We start from the raw sequence: 19,143 nt of genomic DNA, 5'->3' as shown, positions 1-19,143 counted from the left end.
TATCAGCATTTTGTTCAGCATCCTCCCATTTTGCATATTAATATCTGTCGGCTCAGGATGTAATATGAGGAGATGAAGGCTTAGGCTACGCTAAAATACCAGCCGTGAGACGCGGGCTTCGCCGAGCGAGAAGGCACACGCTCAGCCGCACCAACTCCCGCGGGGAGCGCAGTCCAAGAAGATGTGTGTGTTTTCAACACCTCCCCGGGTCTCAAGTGTGCAGGTATGCACATGAAGCGGCCACATCTGCATGCAAAGCACGAGCTACGTGTGCATTTGTGTCGCGTGCCCGTCGTGCTCAGCCACCGCCGCTTGCAACTCACGTGTGTCTGTGGCGTGCGGTAATTAAGCAGCCCTTCCGACTGGCATGTAATAAAACACGCCATTGTTGATCAATCTCGCCGGCCGCACAGCGAGGACATGTACATGCAAATGAGAATAGCTAAATGCCACTGAGGGGGCGAGAGAGGGAGGCAATCCCTTCAGCTGACAAACAGAGCGGGTGGATGTGGGGGGGGGGGGGGGGGGGATGCAGTTTGAAGGAGGAATGAAGGGGGTGGGGGGGTAGAATTGATATCGAGGGGGGAATGCAAGGTGATCCAAGAGAAATGAAGACACTGGGCTTAATTACAGGAGGTGCTGCGACGGAGATGACTTAATCTTCACGGCAGTTTAGAAGCACAGGTTAAAGAGAATCATCCGCGTCTACTGTGCCGATCATTTTTGCCTCGGGGGAAGGGAAAGAAAGCACAGTGCGTGTTTGTGTGTGTGTGGCCGTGACAGAAAAAACACAGAGCTGTGATTAAAATGTACGAGAGGCTGCGGCTAAGACCCGAACCCATTCTCCGCCAAGCTGGGGTCAGGGCCACTGATCTGGGGGCCACTTGCTGCAAATCCCAAACACAAACACGGCAGAAGAAAGGCGCAGAAAGCGCAAGGAGGCTGGTGGTAAAAAGACTGATAGAACGCGTCCATGGAAGATGAACAGCCAGGCAGATCATGAACGGAGAGCTGATTAACTGGCTTTTAGATCTCTGGGAAATATCCGAAGGATTGGGCCTCGAGCTCCGCAAATCCTGACCCTTGACGCTGAATCCATCAACCCTGGGAGCCCCTGTGCAACAATGGGAAGTTTATAAGCTGGTCCAAGCTGCTCCATTGACGGTTCATTAAGCAACAATGAGGACAGATAACCATTGCATTGCTGTATTACTGGCTTTCGCTTGACGCTCAGAAAGGGCTTTTAGCCAACGTCACCCCAGCTTTGAAAGAGGGAGGTGGAGGTGGGGGGTGGAGGGGGCTTTCGCCTTATGCTAAACCAGGGTGTAGCATTCAAGAGGCAAAGATTGAAGCAGGTGTTTTTCCTCTCTCACATGTGGATGCTGTGTTGCTTGTTAATAACGGTCAAGCGCACCATCGTCCACCTGTTTCTATCTTCCAATGACAATAGTACGGCTGGACGACATCAAGAGGATGTATAGAAGTTGGACATCAAAGCTTGAGCCCAGGGCTTCATCCTACTTCAGAGGGCCTTCCCCCAACCAAAGATCACAGAGCAGTTGGGTGCAGAGGAGAAAGATCGTCCAGTCAATGAAAAGCTGTAGTGGCACAGGCCGGCATGCCGGTACCTTCGGACCGTTGTGAAACTAAACGTGAGTGGATCCCCGCCATCCAACTGTTGTCTGATCGCAAAAGGCCAAGAGGTGGATTGTTGTTGGGTCTGAGGCCGGCCCAAGGGATGCAGCAAAGTAGGAAGTTAGCAGAGAGTGACTTGAGACAACACAAAACTGTCACTCACAGCGGCCATACCCTCAACTGTGCCTGGACTCAATGCTGCGTTGACACCAAAAGGAAAGCTAATTATTTCTGCGAATAGATTTCATGCAAAATCAATGCACAGACGCGATGGCAGGTGGCAGATGACGCATATTTTCAATGTGCCGAAAGACCCGCTGCAAAAAAAGCAAAAAAAGTGAATGTAGCGACCCAAATAAATCGCCTAAACTTGTCCAGCGCTGTCTGCCGTAACCCAATCAGCGTTGAGATGTCATCACCGCCGTCCTGCTGCCAAAGCATGAATACACAATATGAAACTGCCGCTCACCGCAGACAGACAGGCGCTCCGCAGCTGAGATTGAACGCCAGTAAGTAAGTTGGAGCGCAAAGTACAGATCAGAAATAGTGTTTATTTCCATGGTGGATAGGGGAATTGATACATTTTTCATCATGTTTGAGGTACTTGGTGACCCCCGCGTGCAGGATTCTGCAGCTGAAATGCACCAAGACACCAAAAAGGTGTTTGACTGCCGCTGAATTCCCCTTGAATTCTACAAGATCCTCCTTACTGAACTGCTATACGGGTCCAAGCATTTGGTAAATCCGACATCAATGCCGACTGCCCTTGTAAATGAGTGTACATTTGCACTTTCTTGTTTCTTGTGGTTTTGGTAAAAAAAACATTTATTTGTCAAACTAATGTATCATAAAACATAAATCAATATGTAGTTTGCACCCAAAAGGTATTACATTCTTGAAAAATTGGACCACTTATGTCAGCCGCTGCCATACAGCACACACACTTTGATTTCAGGGTCTCGACCCCGACTCGACGCTGCTGAAAGACACACAATCCTTTACCAGACACCTCTGTGCTCGCCTTTCGCTGAGGAGGTCAAACTTCCCATGAGGCTTCGTGTTCACACTCAGATCGAGGTTCGGGGGCGGGCAGTGGGGACCACCTTGCAACAACGAGTCACAGGTGTTTTTTTTCCAAGCTCCCTTTGCTGCCAGCGTATCAATGAGTGGCGAGTCACAGGCCGCAGCAATCAAAGTGAATACAAGAGTGAGCCAGGTGGTAATTGTGTATTATTCAACTTGCAGGGAGCATGCCACGCTGCTCTAGCCTGTTGATCACTTATGTATAATTCAAGGCAACCTGTGCATGTATTATAAACAAACAGGGTGTGCAAATAGAGTGCAATTAATGTGCTCAGAGCTCTGAGCATGCAGATTGACTGTCTTTAGCCTTTTCGTCGCTCATTTGTCTCTCCTTTCGTCCTTTTATTCAATATCCCTCCCTTCTCTCTTCCTCTCCCCTGTTCCCCAACCTCTGCCGTCTCCCTCTTTCTCTGGGAGTCAACTTTATAAAAGCAGCATGAGTGAGAGTGAGTGAGTGAGCCCTCTGGAGGCAGTCAATACCTTATCAACTCCTGCCGAACGCTGACACCCCGACGTCCTTGACAGCAAATTATTACTTTTTCATGACGCAACCAGGTGCAATTACAGCAACATCGCCGCTCCTGCTGCTCCGGCAACTGTCAAAAGGCGTTCCTGGTGGGATCCTGGAGGAGCCGAGACATCAGTCTCTCAGTCCCTCCCAGATCTCTGCAAAGACAGACTGACTGACAGAAGCGAGGTAAGGGGCACGGTGGAAAGAGAAGAAAGAAGGGAGCCATTCAAACATGCCCAAAGATTCAGTAAATAGTTGCATTTGACTCAAATTCCTTTTACTGGCAACACTAAGAGGTTTACTTAGAGGGCTGTTGAGTGACAGCGATAATGTGGTGGAGTTTTGTGTTGTTTTGTGTTGTTGTTATTGTTGTTGTTGTTGTTGTGCACTAGGTGCAAGTAGCGAGCTAGCCGCCCCGCCGCTGCTGCTAGCAACCCCGCAAACAAGCGCGTTTGTAATGTCATCACACGCTCCTCTCTCTCTCCTCGCTTCAGCACCCTGTAGGCTTGATTATAAAGTTTAACCGCACTTTAACACACAACAACACCGAGGGGGAGGTTGGAGGGATGTGGGGGGGGGGGGAAGAAAGACACACGCACACACACTAGGTAAACCTCAATTAAGACTTCAGAGTGTCACTTTCTCCCCGTAGCGCAGCAGCAGAAGAAGAGACCACAAAGAGTTCAGGAGCCTGTGATGCCACCCCTGTGAATATGGGGATGCTGGGTGGTTGGGGGAGAAACTTTGCCATCCTGGAGGTGGATGTTGCCTCATGTCTCTTTGTGTTTTTGCTGTGTCCCCTAGTTGGGAGCAGGAGGGGGAGGCACAAGGGTGGCGCTGGCAATAATGTGTGTGCGTGCGTGCGTGTGTGTGTGTGTTTGTTTGTTGCTCCATGTGTGTGTTGTGGAGAAGAAGGACAGGTAAAAGGAACAAAACAAACTGTGAACGCGCTACAGAGACACCTGAGAGTCTCCTCTTTCATCTCAGACTCATCCTCCACTGATCCTCACCCCTCTTCCCTCCTTCCTTCCTACCCCCCACTCAGCCAATTTCCTGAGTTTCCCTTTAACACGCAGTGGGCCTAGCAGGTTGTTTTGTTTTAAACACACACACACACTCACACACATCTGAGTAATGTAGGTAATGACACCTCAGTGAGTATTGGTTTTCCTCGGCCCACTCTGTGGGGTTTTTTCGTCTCTTCCTGCACCACCACCCCCGCCCCCCTCCTCTCCCTCTTCAAGCACTCTCTCCTTTACTCCCTCAGGCCTCCCCACTCCTCCCCTCTCTCTCTTTTTTCCTGTGGTGTCAGACACAGATTTATTCTGCCTGTGATGCGTGTAGAGCAGAGGAGTGTGAGTGAGCGCGGAGCGGGGGCAGGGTCAACGGGGAAGGGGGGGGGAGAGGTGTGTGTGTACAATAAGAGATAAGATCATGGCTCCCCGGGGGCTTGTTTGGCCCTGTACCCGATCCATCAAACGCAGGCTCCAAGTGCCAAGGTCAACTCTAATGAGCATTTTCTGGGGTCTTATTCTACACGCTGAACACCAACACACACACACACACACACTTTAAACACAACTCGGACATACCTGCTTAGCTGTAGGATGGATTTATTTTGACAGGAAATAGAACACGGTTGCATGCATCCCAACAGGTATACAGAAACCAGACAGAACTACAGGAGAGCAGGTGAGGACATCGAGATTATAATGTGTCTGTAGCTTATTTTAGCAGACACTTCCAAACATATACAAATTGTCGTATATATTTGCTATTTATTTTTATTGGCCCCAGGTAAAGTACATTATGACCCCCTCCAAAAATCTAAATTTAAATTTAATTATTTTTTTAATTTAATTGAATTATTCCACGTCAACTTTTGGACCCATATGTATCATAAACTCTTGACAAAAGCTCAATATTGTTTTCACCGAATTGGGTATTCAAACCAGGAACACATTTACACATTTTAAAGCAACCTATTCCTCAGACTATATAATATTGCTGCCAAAACTCAGGTATAAAATATAAAAGTCTTCTGCAGGTCATCTCATCTGCTGCGGCGTGACACCCGGAAAACCCTTCGCAGCTCGCCCAGCTGTTTCCCTTTTACTTTCCGCATCACCGGGTCGAGCGCACCCTTGGACAAAAATGGGCCACGGCGGCAGGTAGGTGGGCTGTTAGCAGATAGAGACCCTCATCATCCCCTCATCACGCACTGATCTGCCAAACCTTGTTAGGGTTTGGAGGCTCGCGGAGCGTGGGTGTGCACCGCAGCATGTGGAGCATGCTAATGAAGCAATAAAAGTCACTGCGGGAGCGGGTGGGGTAGTGGGCTGTGGGAGTACGAGGGCGGGAAGGGGGGTGAAGGCATGTTGGAAGTGGAAGGTGGCGGCGAGCAGAGGATTGGGAGCTTCTGACAGGAGGTGTAATAATTGAGATGTTGCGACCCCACATATTACCTGCATATTGGCCAAATTAGGAGGCAAGGAGTTTAAGGCCAGCATAGAAAGCTGGAACCCCCCCCCCCCCCCTGCCATGATGTGCGCAGTGTGTGTATGTCTGTGTGACACAAGGCCCGACACATTTTTCAGTAACAACTGCTCAGTTAGCTGTAGGGAACAAAGATATATTTCAATTTAAAAAAAACACTTGACCGTATAAGATGGAAATAACACAACAGCAACATTTGCGGAATCATACAAACAAATTAAGGTCTAAAATTGAGTTTGTAAAATTTAACACAGAAAGCATGGATATAAGATTCAATATTACAAAGGTGGAAAGATAGTGTAAATAGTAATCTAGAATGACGTTTGGTCAGACATCGGTTTCATCGCTCTTCAAATGTGTTTTGGTGTGTGTGTGTGTCTGAGTGTGTGTGTGTATGTGTGGGTGTGTCCACAGTGATTCATGGACGTATGCACGGCCTCTCTAATGCCCCCGCCTCCTCACGTGGAGGGAGAAGGCCAAGGGCCCGGCCTGCCTCGGCCTCCCCTGGCAGGGAAGGACCTGGAGGGGAGCGTCTCGGCAGCGTCCAGCAGCTTGTGTGCGTCTCCCTGTGGCAGCTGCAGGGGACCCCCCCTCGCCCAATGTGAGCCCACCGATACGCCATCACTCAGGGGGAGTCCACATGACAGGGTAACATTGAACACTACACCCAGGAAGAGGAAAACATTCACCATTTCGCTAGATCAATGAATAATGACCATAACTTCTAGTTGTTGGCATTGGATGTTTTAGTTTTGGATCAAATAAAATTGAGTTAATTTTCACAAACAACTGAAGTTAAGCTACGCTACGTTACAGTTAGTGAGTGCATGCAGGAGAAGGCTTACAGCATCTTTTCCGTTCCTCCTGTCAACTGAACACCGCAAGAAATGATACAATGATACATGGTTGTTTCTAAAGGACATTTGAACAACTGGAAGGAGAGTCTGTTAATTAGATAATGATCAGCTAATTAAACACTAACTAAACACAAGCACTTACAGCCGGATACCCTCCATCCTCTTTTGGAGGGGATCCGGGTTGAAGGGGCGGATCCCCAAGGGGCGGGCATTCCTCCTGAGGGGACCGTTAGGATGATGGATGGCTGTAGGTCCTCGTCCTCCCCCATGCCCACACCCCTCCCCGCTGTCACCCTCACTCACCTCTCCGCCTCTTGGCACCCTCCTTCCATCGCCTCTTATCCTCTGACCAGATGTGTTTGTTGAACTCTGTCAAGAATAATAAAACGCTGGCTGGAAGAGGGAGCGCGCCAGAGCCGACAGCGCCGGGCGGTCAGGTGGGCCCCGGGATGCACGCGTGAACCTGTGATTATGGAATACACGCACACATTAGTCAAGAGGGCCAACAGAGGCGTCCCAACTATTACAGCTGTTAATTAATTGTGTGCTCTTTGTGATGGTCTGGGGAAGGTTTAGAGGTGTGGACGCCAATGCGCGGCAAGTTCAAAATCATCTGAATACAGCAGGTTCAAAGTGCATGACATGAGGGATCCTGTCATTTCAAACGGCTGCTTCAGTGTCGATGGAGCTTTTTGGAGAACGTTAAGCAACCGATCAAAATCAGTGCTAAACTGGGATGCTGCGTAACACAACAGCAATCGCTTTAAGGACAGTCGTTTCCTTTTCGAATGCAGATATTTCAAGGCACTGGGGTGACCTTTCAACTCAAGCAGCACCGTGAATGCAAATGTTTACTCAGGTGTAAGTGGCCCCGTAGGAATTCAAACGTGGGGCGTTAATGAGCTTCACAAGACCCCCACGGCTGGAACTGTCAGGTAACCAGTGCTAGTTTTAATCCAGTTCCAACATACATGGACCAGTTATATGTTAGTCGAACCAATCTACACCCCCCCCCCCCCCTTTACCTCAGTCTTTAATATTCCCACTGCATTTTATTCATTAGCATTGAGCAAACCATTCAGATTGTCAATGTGCTAAATTACAGCCGAATGTATGTGGGCACTGCACTACACAAACTACACCATGTGGAAGTTGAACATGTCCTTCCACCAACACGAGCATCCATCTGCTCCTACAGTAAAACAGCCTCCACTACTTGGTGTTTTTCCGCCAGATTTCGGAGTCGGGCTGCAGCAACTTGCTCTTGTTTTTAATACCTGGCTCAGAGTCATTGTTTCCAGATCATCCTGCAGGTGCATGACAGGCTTGAAGTCAGAGCTCTGTGCAGGTCAGGCCAGACACTTGTGGTTTATTAAACAGCATGAAACAGTTTCCTACACAAATCAAATCAACAACAAAAAAGAAAGGCATGGTTTCAGAGTGCCACCATATTTTCACAAGTGACCAAAAATCTGTCACGTGCGACCAACCGTTTTCATCGGTCACACAGGCGGACCCAACGTTTTGCGGGGGGCGGCCTCTCTGTGTCGCTTCTTTTTATTTTTTGTTGTTTTCCGTAAAGCTTGCTACTCTGCCTCTGATTGGCTCTGACACTGGTCTTAATCGCTGAATGTTGGTGGTTGACCTAAATGATCCCCCTTGAGAGCTTAACGTATCGATAATTATGAGAATAGCTTGTCTTGTTTTGATCAGAATGGTGCTGCGCTGGCCGTTCCAAGTCCCATCCCAGACATCATCCATATCCGCACCCATTAGGCAACACGCCCAATCCCAACCCGACCTCTTTGGCAGAGACGTGAATGTCGGTGTGCCTGAATGAAAAAGTTAGATACACCAAAGCAAAAAAGTTGGCCTGGACAGCTGGACTCAGTGACCTACTCCCGAACCTAAACCTGCTTTTTCTAATTTTTTTTTGTTGCTTTCTACTCCATTTGAACTTTAGCATCCATTATTTTCTTGGTCGCCACCATTCAACTGATGCATCTTTAACGGAGCACACAGCGACAAGCCAGACTACGGTCCTATACACGGGCGCCTGTGCCGGTGACATTTGCTCTCTGGGACAGAAACGCTGTGGTCGCATGGGTGTCCGTCGACAGAGGAGCGCGGCAAATGTCAACCGATGCTCATCCCGTAACGAAGGGCTGGACCCCAACTCTGTTGATGGAGGATGAAGAAAACACAAAGGGGAGATGAGCAAGACGGGGGAAACTGTTCTCGGTTGTCATGTTGCTGCTCGGGAAGGCTCTCGTGGGACAGAATCAAACCCCCCGCCCCCCCCCCCCCCCCCCCCCCCCCCTCCCCCAGCTGAAACTCCTCTCCCCGCGGGCGACCGGTGACCACTGGCCCCGGAGAGCAGTCGGATGAGAGCTGAGACGACGGCAAAGACGGAGGCACGTTGATGGCTACACTGATGATTTCCTTCACTCACGCACACACACACACACACACACACACAAATGCCCCCCACTCATCGTCCCCCCCCCCCAATGGCCCTGCAGGCAACTCACACTTTCTACCTCACACACACACACACACACACCATGGTTAGGCCTCCAATTAAATCAAAAGTGGTTTGTTTTTATTGGTCTTTTGCGCTGACAAGTGGGCTATCATTCTGACGGCTCTACCTGTCAGCGAGCAGCTGAAAATCCTACGTTGACAATGCCCAATGCTTCCAATTAGGGGAGAATCAGACTCCTGGCGCGCTAGCCATCTTTCCACCCCCCCCCCCTCCCCTCCCCTCGCCTCCCCTCCCTCCCTCACGGCCCACCTTCCCTCTCTTTTTTCCTCTGCACTCCCTCTACAATCCTCTACCGTTTCCCCTCTCGCTCCTGCTGTCCTCCTTAATGTCTAGCTCGCCCTCCTCCCCCTCCTTCTCCCTCTCCTCCTCTTTCTCTCCGGGAGAAGGGGGTCTGTCTCCGCTGCAAATTACCGACACAAAACGAAAGGTGGTGGCGGCGCCGGCGCTGGGAGCTGCCGGTCCAGGGCCCTGTCAGCATTAATGAGACGATGAAGGTTTATTTCGCCCGCATGCATGTGCTAAATTCTTTCTTGTGTGACAGCTGACTGGGAAATGTGAGTGTTAACCTTATAAAAGATTCAGCGGGTTCTCATTATTTTCTGTCAACTCCAGTACCTGATGGCGTTAAAGTGCATCATTTGCATCCCTGACTGGTCCGGGGTACAGCACCAGCTCCACAGCAAGCGTCTTTTTGTTTATATATATATTTGTGTTTTTTTATTTTTTTTACCTCTTTTTTGTTTTTTTAATCCTGTTTGTTTGTTGAGGAGAGTCATCTTTTAACATACATCCCCTTCGAAAGACATGCTTTCCTCGATGTTCCAAAACGATAGAGATGCCAAAGTTTATTCAAAGACGACACACATTTTTACAACACATATCCAGATGTATATCTAACTCACCTGCTCAACTGAGCGAGTAAATAGAACGTAGCACAATGTTTTCTCTTCCTCCTCCCCACACTAAAAAGCAAGGGGAAGCTGAGGAAGCTCAGCCGGCCTTATTAGTAAAGCCAGTGCACACGATTCCAATAATGCAAAGAGAAGGAAAGGAAGCTAAATAAAACACCACGGGTTATTAACACTACTTATTATAAAATATCTTATTAAACTACTGTTGATGTTGATGTACATTTAAGTTTTATATTATAGATATTTTCGGAATAATTCAAGGACTTTTCGTCCGATCAAAATAAAAGTATCAATAAATATACTTAATTAAAATGAACTGTACACCTGTCAGCCCCGATCAGAGGGGGAGAGGGAGGAGGGGGGGGTGGGTACTTCACTGAAGTGCCCCAAGGGTGGCAAATTTGTTTTGGTAAAAATGTGAGTGGGAGGTGTGGGAATGTTTAATGTGGATCAATAATAACATGATTTCATCAAGTGATAAAAACAGAGATGGGCAGTTCATCATTTCCTGAAAACATTCCTGTTTCCTCTCTTTAACATGGATCAATAACATCCTCCCTCAACATCAACGTGTGTGTGTGTGTGTGTGTGTGTGTGTGTGTGTGTGTGTGTGTGTGTGTGTGTGTGTGTGTGTGTGTGTGTGTGTGTGTGTGTGTGTGTGTGTGTGTGTACATGCATGTGTGTCTATTTCAGCATTCATGTGATGGTGCACTTGCTCTCAAATTTAAACCACTTCCTTGAAAAAGATTGAGTTCCACTCAAGTGACACAATTGTCCACCATTTGCTACATGAGCCTCAGCTGCATACACAAAAAGATACATTTCCCAGATTTAAAAGGATTCAAAAACTGAATATGCACCGAGAGTTACATTAATTGAACAAAAATAATTCAATTAACAACGACCGCAATAGTGCTACAATAATCATTCGTGTGATCTCCACTTTTGTTAACTTTATAATCATTTTCACACTGCTTTGAAATGTCTTAGGTTGTGCAGTTTGAGGATTTGCTCGTGTTCCTCATTGTAAAATAAACATTTTCTAATATATTTTAAGGGGACTGGTGGACAGAACAAGCCTTTCCGTCACTCCTCTGTCATTTTAAAGAGAAAGCTATTGTTGAATAATATCTATAAAATAATAATAATATAATAGTCCATGGCTGTATTCTTATAATGCAAAATAATCAGACGTATGTTATTCTTTTGGAAGGTGTTCCTTCAAACCAACCATGTTATTCTTTCAACTATTGGTAAATTTGTCGGTGAAAACAATTTAATCTCATCATTTTGTGTTTGTAATCCACAATTGTGAGATGCAACATAAAACATTTGGGGTAATACAGCGTTAAGAACTTTTGTGAAGAAACAGATCCATTTGTTAAAAGCTTCTCTCTAAGGTTCATGTTTGTAAAGGAGGAAGAAATCGGTTTAATCAGCTTATGATTTATTTACTACCACAGCGCTGGAGCTGTGGACACGGGGAACAGGGTGGATAAAGAGAAGGAGACACACACAAAAAGACTGTGAGAGAAAGCATCAAACCACTGCTCCTTTTCATGCACCAGCAGAGTAGAAAGAAACCGCTAAGTCAGGGTGGGTGTGTGCTGCCTTATATCTGTGTTGTCCCCGCCTCGTATGTGACAGCTTGCAGCCGAGATGGGACCCCATGGGAGCGGGGAGCGGATTCACTAACCTGCCGGTGTCTGAGACCGATGCGCGCCTCCAATCTGGTGGTCACATGGGGTGGAGGAGGAGGAGGCGGACAGAGGGGGGTGTCGACGATGATGAGAGGGGGGCGAGGGGGTGTTAGATTATTAGGGTCTGTCGAGGCCGTCGCGCGGGGCAAACTGTTGTGGGAAGTGAAGCGCTAAAAGTGCACACAATGGCATTTCACGCATGTTAAGGTGAAAAGTGCACACAATGGCGCCATGAAGTTTTTTTTTGCGTCACGCTGCTCTGAGTATTGTATACAATTACCAGGGACTATTAGATAGTCATTATGCTCTAAATGACCACTGCTCAACGACGAGATGTTGTTCCCGCTCAAAAACAATAATAGAAATATAGCAATAATAAAATACACATTAATGGTATTTTATAATATTCTTCATTCACTCATTTCCTTATTTGAAAGGCTATAAAAATATATTGTCATGATGGCCGTGTATCTGCCAAGATTGTTTGGGGATTTTGACTGAAGGGCAAAATGATGAAAATTCCAGAATCTAATAATAACAATGTTTTGAGAAAAAGAAATTGAGGCCTGTAAGGAATTCAAATTATTTTTACAATAAAAGCAGAGGGAAATACTACTAATGACATAGTAACGATGTTATAATAAAGATATAAATATTATTGTTATTATCATTTTATTATTTTGTTCCCCTCAATTTCGTTTTATCAATATATTTTCAATACACCAACGATATAAAATAAATAAACCGTTAATTGACGAATACAACAATAATAATAATAATAATAAAAGTGAAAGGTTGAACAACAAATTTGTATTAAAAAAAGAGGAGCTGCGGAGGTGAGCAACAAATCCAGTCAAGAAAGGGTCGAGAAGAAAAACACCGCTCCACATAATAACCCCATTATAAGCCTCATCAATGATGTAATGAAAGCAAACAGTGTGAAAATTGCCTGTAAACAGTTGGATCTGAGTCTCCTGATGAATTCAGTGTCTCTTTTATCAAAGTGAAGATGAGCCAGGGAGGACAGGGGGAGTATGGGAGAGCTAGGGAGGGAGGGAGGGAGGGAGGATAGTGTGAGTGGGCGTGTAGGGAGGTCCACTTCCAGCTCCCCTTAGCCAATGAAGGCGCGTCACTGGGGACTCACGTGGACGGGTCGCTCTTAAAACCTAGCTCCTGACTTTTCCTCAAGTTCTATTTTTTGGGAATCCCTCCCACCCCCGTCGCATCGTGTCCTCTTACACGCCAGTTGTGACTCTTTAACCCAGTTTACCTCTCCTCGCACATCGCTTCGTCCGACGTCTTCCTCGTCGGCTGCTGCAGCGATCGGACTCCTCGCTCTCGACTCGAGCTCTGCTTCCACTATTTGTTTGTCTTTTCGTAAAGGTTGTCTTGTTCTACTTGAAGGAATCCGTCTACTCTGTGGCCACATGACGAAGCTGCCCTGACCGTTTTTCCCCTGCGGTGCTCAATCAGGTCTGACGCGTACCTGTCCATGGTGCTGAAAGTGCTTTTCTTCCCCCATCCCAAAGAGACCGGTGCGCTGCCGCTCCCGAAAATCCACAAATAGTCTTTATTTTTCTCAAATTTTCGAGTTTTGGTGTTAGATGATTTTCATCTTCCCGGCGAGGTTTACTGAACTCAACCGAAGACGCAGTTGGTGTTGAAGGAAGCAGAACGAATCGACGGCGACTCGCCCAAAAAAGAGACTATACATCGATATCAGGAGGACACGTCCTTCGAGACTTGACGAACATTAAAAATAAATAATCGGATGCGAGGACGTTGAACCTAGCCTGGAGTTATTTTGCTCTTTGGAAAACCAGTTGTGCAACTGGAAATAGCGGATGAATAATCTTCATTTGTAGCCATCCCTCCCAAAACATTTCTCGCTGCGGAGCGGGGGACTCTTTCCCCTCTGCTGGACCCCCAACCCCCCTCCTTCCCTTAAATAAAACTTGTCCTGAATTCCAAATGGTAGTTTGAGGAGGCCTCGATCAAGACAATGGAGGCGTCCGCCAACGGGTCCAGTTTTGGCATCGACTCGCTACTGTCCCACCGGCCGGGAAGTCCGGTGTCCAAAGGGGGGAGCCTGGCGGGGGAGTGCCGCTCGCCACTGGAGTTCAGCCCGAGATCAGACGCGGAGAGCGGCTGCTCGTCGCCTCCGTCGCCGCGGAGGGAATGCGCGGACGAGGTGGCCCTGAGGCAAGGTCACGGTGTCGGCCTGCCGCCGCACCTCCAGCAGGCGCAGATATCGGCGGGGTCGCAGCAGAGGACAGTGACCTCGTCGTTCCTCATCCGAGATATTCTCGCGGACTGTAAGCCACTCGCCGCCTGCGCGCCCTACTCCAGCAACGGACAGCCGACCCAGGAGGCGGCAGGCAGGCTGGTCTCCAAGATAGCGGAAGACTTTATGGAGAAAATCCACAGCAACTCTTCGTCCGACAGTGAATATAAAGGTAAGAAGGGACACAAGTAGAGGAGAGTGGCTTTTGGCCCGTGGAGAGGAGGTTAGAGGGGAACCGAGTTGTCCTTTTGCATTCACACGGGCCTCTTTTTATTAACGTGATTATATTTGTATATTTGATTAATGTTCAGCTGCAGCTTGGCCATGGTGCTTTTTTGTTCGTTTTAAAAAAAATAGTTTTTGAAAATCAGGACGGACCACACTAAATATTGATTAAATAATAAGGCAATACAACCAATCATGTGTCAGGTGTTGTACTAAATATAAAAGTGGTTCTGGAGAAATCTGGAGAAAATGGAGTATCGTGAAACAAATAACCATTTACATTTTATTGGAATCCAAACTGCTATTCCTAATATAGGCATACTGTAGGTTGTCAGCCGAGGTGACAAAACAAATACCAAAAATAGGTAAGAAAGTTTAATAAAATATTTTTGTTTATTTTTTATAACTTTTTACAATAATAAAACTATCATATACATTTAATTTAGAAGGATAATATATTCTATATGGCTGGAGCAGTATTGTGGGAAAACTGTAAAATAAATAAATAAATAAATAAAAAAACAGAATACCACATTTTAATAATGAATAAACTGACATTAGTTAGCCGGCCACAGGAGGCCATCAATGAGGGCACATCGGCCCTGTTGCTGCCTCACGGTGGTGGAAACCTGAGATTCGTTCCTGCGCGGGAGCAAACCAATGGGTTCATTTTTATGAGGTTTACACATTTTAAATCGACACGGGCGCGGTTCAAGTCCTCGCGTTAGCAGCATATTCAGAAAAGCATCTGTTGATGTCAAGGAGGCACGAAAGGGAGAGATGACAGGGTCGCCTCCAGATAAATGCCATCAAGGGCCTCTCTGTTTCCAATCATGTCAGCCATAACAGACATGTCACCCACATTGACAGTTTAATGAAGCAGTGCCTGTAAAGGCGGCGACAGCTGTAGGCTATGAGGGAAACTATAATATCAAATTCAATAAATCATTATTCATATATTAGAATTTCAACATTGCCTTTTTTATTTTGCTTTATTAACCCATAGGCTCACAGTGGTTTTATGCCTATCACTTCTCCTGGAAGCATATCGATACGGCCACACGTCATCAATTCGTTAGACAAACTCGGTGAGTGTGCGCGTGCGCGCGTGTGTCCGCGCGCGTCGACTCGTGTCACGATGTGGCTGGAGGTGCTCATCGACGCGCTGATGGATTGAGGACGCCGCGGGGCCCACGGCGCGCCCGCGCGGTGGCTTTGATTTCTACGAATCCGCCTCCTCTCATATTTCGGGGATTTGATGCAATTTGTCCCGTGCACTAATCACATTTGTAACCGCGCGAGGCCGCGCGAGCCCTTGATTTCCACTCATTTCCACGGTCCTGTGAAGTTCCTCCGGTCGCGGTTGAAAGGCTCGTCCTTCCCTTGTGGCTCAATTAGTCGGATTATTGTGCTCCTTGAGACGATTCAACTATTCAACTACCAAGATATCTCGGCTCCGCTCGCCCCCCCCCCCCACTCCTCCCCCTTCCTCCTTTCTTTCCTTTCTTTTCACCCCTCTCTCTCTCAGTGAGTTGACTATAAGGACTGTATATCAAGGCTCGCCCTTACATGACACCACGCAGAACAGGAACAAAGGCTGCGGCTCTGCTGACGGGAGGAACATCAGATTGGAAGTGCGAATATTGGAAGAGCTTTTCATAACAATTTATACCCAAATCAAATAGCTCCATATAGCCTATAGACACGGTTTCCAGCGCCGTGATTTCACACGCCACAGTCGAAACTGTAAATCGCTCTCAAGTGTAAATCATTTAAACAAAAAATGTTTGAAGCCTTTTTCTTTTAATTTCTTCAAAATTAGCCTCATGTAAATAGTTCACATTTGATTCAGTTGGTGTTAAATTCAGTGATTTTAAATGATTCGAAAAAAAGGGAGGGTTTTATTCTTACTTACACGGACAAATTACATCGGAGGCCCGGAGATGGAGGCGTTATCGCATTATTTGTAAAGAGGGAGCAATGCACTATTATCATTATTATTATTACATATATACTAAATCCATTAAATCAAAACACAAATCAAGTTTGTAATTGGTGCACATCAAAAACAAAAGGTCAGTCAGGTCAAAGTATTAAAAAAAGTTGTTGAATTTGATTACATTGTATTGTTTGCCTCTTTGACTTTATGTCATATTTGACATATTATATTTCCCCCCCTATCGATTCCCTGATCAAAGTAAGCAGCTGAACGCTTTTAAAACGCGGCGGGGACGTTTGTATTTTAGTTTGCTCTGATATTTGTATGATGCTTCTGCACAGATGCATGTCCACACGAAGATGGACGTGCACCATTACACATGAGGCACTTCTCTGTTTTCACCATCTAATCGTCTTTTTTTTCTTGCTCGCCTTCTTCTTATCCCCCAGTGAAAGAGGAGGGGGACAGGGAGATCTCCAGCAGCAGGGACAGCTCTCAGGTCCGGCTGAAGAAGCCCAGGAAGGCCCGGACGGCCTTCACGGACCACCAGCTGGCCCAGCTGGAGCGCAGCTTCGAGCGGCAGAAGTACCTGAGCGTCCAGGACCGCATGGAGCTGGCGGCCTCCCTCAACCTCACCGACACGCAGGTCAAGACCTGGTACCAGAACCGGAGGTAAATACGCTGCTGCGGCTACTTAGGATGGAGGGAGGGGGGGGGGTGGGTGATAATCGGATTTCTCACGGCTGGCTCACGACTCCGTGGACCCAGGGACGCCATGTTTTTTATCCTCTCACCCTAAAAGTTTCATGAGTTCACTTCACTTAACTGTACATGAGCCTCCGCCACGAGGACTGAACCCAAACGGTATTTAAATTATTGATTAATATGCCGAGTCCCCCCCCCCCCCCCTCCTCAATTCGTCGTCGACAAACCCCAACATAGTTTTCAGAGAGCATCCGATGGGGATTTACTTTTCTGTAAATTCTATAATTCTACAATAATAGAGGCTTCACCTGGTGGATTTCCCTAAAATAATATATTGATTGACATTTGATTCATTGATCCCGTTAGCGCCACTGGGCAGAAAATGGTTTAATTCGTATTCTATATGTTAAGCATGTCTTGTCTATTTTGATTTCGATATTTAGCCCCTTATTACGATAAAAGAAGGACACTAATTTATTAGGGTTTTTAGACGCTTGTCTGAGTCATCTTGTCGGTTTGCAGCATCTTCATGCAACATGATTACTTCTGCAGCATCCGATTCAAGTCTCTGTAAATAGCTTGGGAACAGAGCTGCCACCGTTTTGTAAATAAATAAAACTCTTTGCAAGAGAAACTGTCTTCATCGATGTGAAGAAGAAGAAGAAGAAAAAAAAACTTGTTTCACGCAGTTCTCGGTTGAATTAACTTTAGCATTTATTCTTCCCCAGCTTTGACTCGCGGGCAGCTAAATGACATAAATAAATATAAAAACAACACTTTGGCGTATGAATAATGCATTGTTGCATGTGTGCATATCAATAATTCAAACAAACCACTATATCTACTCAATTATATTTATTATGAATTATTCACCTGCGTGGAGTGCAGCCTGTCTGCAGATGTCCTTGGGTGTGAGTACACGTGGCATATTGGAGATTTCGGTGTCAAAAAAAAACCACAACCCCAAAACAGATGCATCACTGAGTTTTAATTGGACCCAAGGTGAATCGAGGGGAGTATTTTTCGAAGTTGGTCCGATTCAAACACGCACACCACAGCCCCCGCGCGCGCATCGAGCTAAAAGCTAAATCAGCGTCTCTCCTCTCTTCCAGGACCAAGTGGAAGAGGCAGACGGCGGTGGGTCTCGAACTACTAGCGGAGGCCGGGAACTACTCGGCCCTGCAGAGGATGTTTCCCTCCCCGTACTTCTACCCACAAAGCCTGGTGTCCAACCTGGACCCCGGAGCGGCCCTCTACCTGTACAGGGGCCCCTCGGCGCCCCCGCCGTCCCTGCAGAGACCCCTGGTCCCCCGGATCCTGCTGCACGGCCTGCAGGGGGGCGGCGAGCCGCCTCCGCCTCTGCCCCCCATGTCCGGCGTGCTTAGTCGACCGGCTCAGCAGCGATGAGCCGGTCCCTGCTGGTTATCTTTTCTATTTTTTTCTTCTCTTTTTTTTTCTGTTTTGTTTTTGTACGCCGAGCTCGGCAGGACTCATGAGAAGAAATGAAACAAAGACAGATACAAATGAGAAGGGGACGAGTCGCGGAAAAAGACAAGTGTTGGAGGCCTTCATGGTGCGAGAAGCTGCCGATTGAGGCTGAACTCTGTGGACGGAGCTTTGTGACTCGAACTGACTGCGTGGGAAGAATCTTTCCCGTTTTTTTTTTTGTTGGGACATGAGCTTTATTTATAACTTATTTATTTTTCAACATGAATCAAAGCATTTAAGTTATGTATTTATTTGATCCCAGTTTCAGTACTCTTTAATGTTTTTTCCCATCAACAGATGAATTGTTGGTGGAACTTTGACCAACAGTCCAATGCCAAGCAGACCTCCTACTGGTATTATTATAATTATTATATCATCATTATTATTATTATTATTACGTGGGTGTTCATGGATATTGGCCAAGCTGCACCCTTCCATGTAATATTAATATATTGTAGAGGATCCAAAGGTATTAGTAAATATTTCTTTTTTTGCCTTTTCTAAATCTGTCTTGACTTTTCTCTCCACGTGAAGTACAAGATGATCAGCAGTCATAAACCTGTAAATAAGAATATTTTGCATTTTATTCGAAAGAGACTGATTTTAAAGAAACACTTTTTGTTGTTGTTTTGTCTGATCTATTGTGCGCGTTTCAGACCGCGGGGATCCAGTGGAAAATAATAGGCTAGATTAGCCCTCAGAAACTATACAGGAGAAGAAGGCAGAATAAAAAATAAATAAATAAATAAAACATATTAGTCCGA

At 46.6% G+C, this 19,143-nt stretch overlaps 1 protein-coding gene across 1 annotated transcript; it reads left to right on the top strand.

Moving 5' to 3' along the window:
- The first annotated feature begins 12,846 nt into the window (after positions 1–12,846).
- Positions 12,847–18,849, top strand: barhl1b (BarH-like homeobox 1b). The gene is made up of 3 exons (XM_037485460.2): positions 12,847–14,194; positions 16,636–16,858; positions 18,004–18,849. The coding sequence occupies exons 1-3, from the start codon at positions 13,741–13,743 to the stop codon at positions 18,296–18,298; spliced, it is 972 nt and encodes a 323-aa protein (XP_037341357.1). The 5' UTR covers positions 12,847–13,740; the 3' UTR covers positions 18,299–18,849.
- The last annotated feature ends 294 nt before the right edge of the window (positions 18,850–19,143 follow it).

The sequence above is a fragment of the Pungitius pungitius genome, chromosome 18 (assembly GCF_949316345.1).
Source record: "Pungitius pungitius chromosome 18, fPunPun2.1, whole genome shotgun sequence".
Lineage (NCBI taxonomy): Eukaryota > Metazoa > Chordata > Actinopteri > Perciformes > Gasterosteidae > Pungitius > Pungitius pungitius.
Note: the sequence above shows the minus strand (reverse complement) of the source record. Positions and strands in the feature narration are given on the sequence as shown.

What these genes read in the sequence shown, in the direction of transcription:
- barhl1b (XM_037485460.2), top strand. Translation starts at nt 13,741, where the DNA reads ATGGAGGCGTCCGCCAACGGGTCCAGTTTTGGCATCGACTCGCTACTG. An exon ending in GTCCGACAGTGAATATAAAG is followed by an intron (nt 14,195 to 16,635) that starts GTAAGAAGGGAC and finishes CTTATCCCCCAG; the next exon opens with TGAAAGAGGAGGGGGACAGG. An exon ending in ACCTGGTACCAGAACCGGAG is followed by an intron (nt 16,859 to 18,003) that starts GTAAATACGCTG and finishes CCTCTCTTCCAG; the next exon opens with GACCAAGTGGAAGAGGCAGA.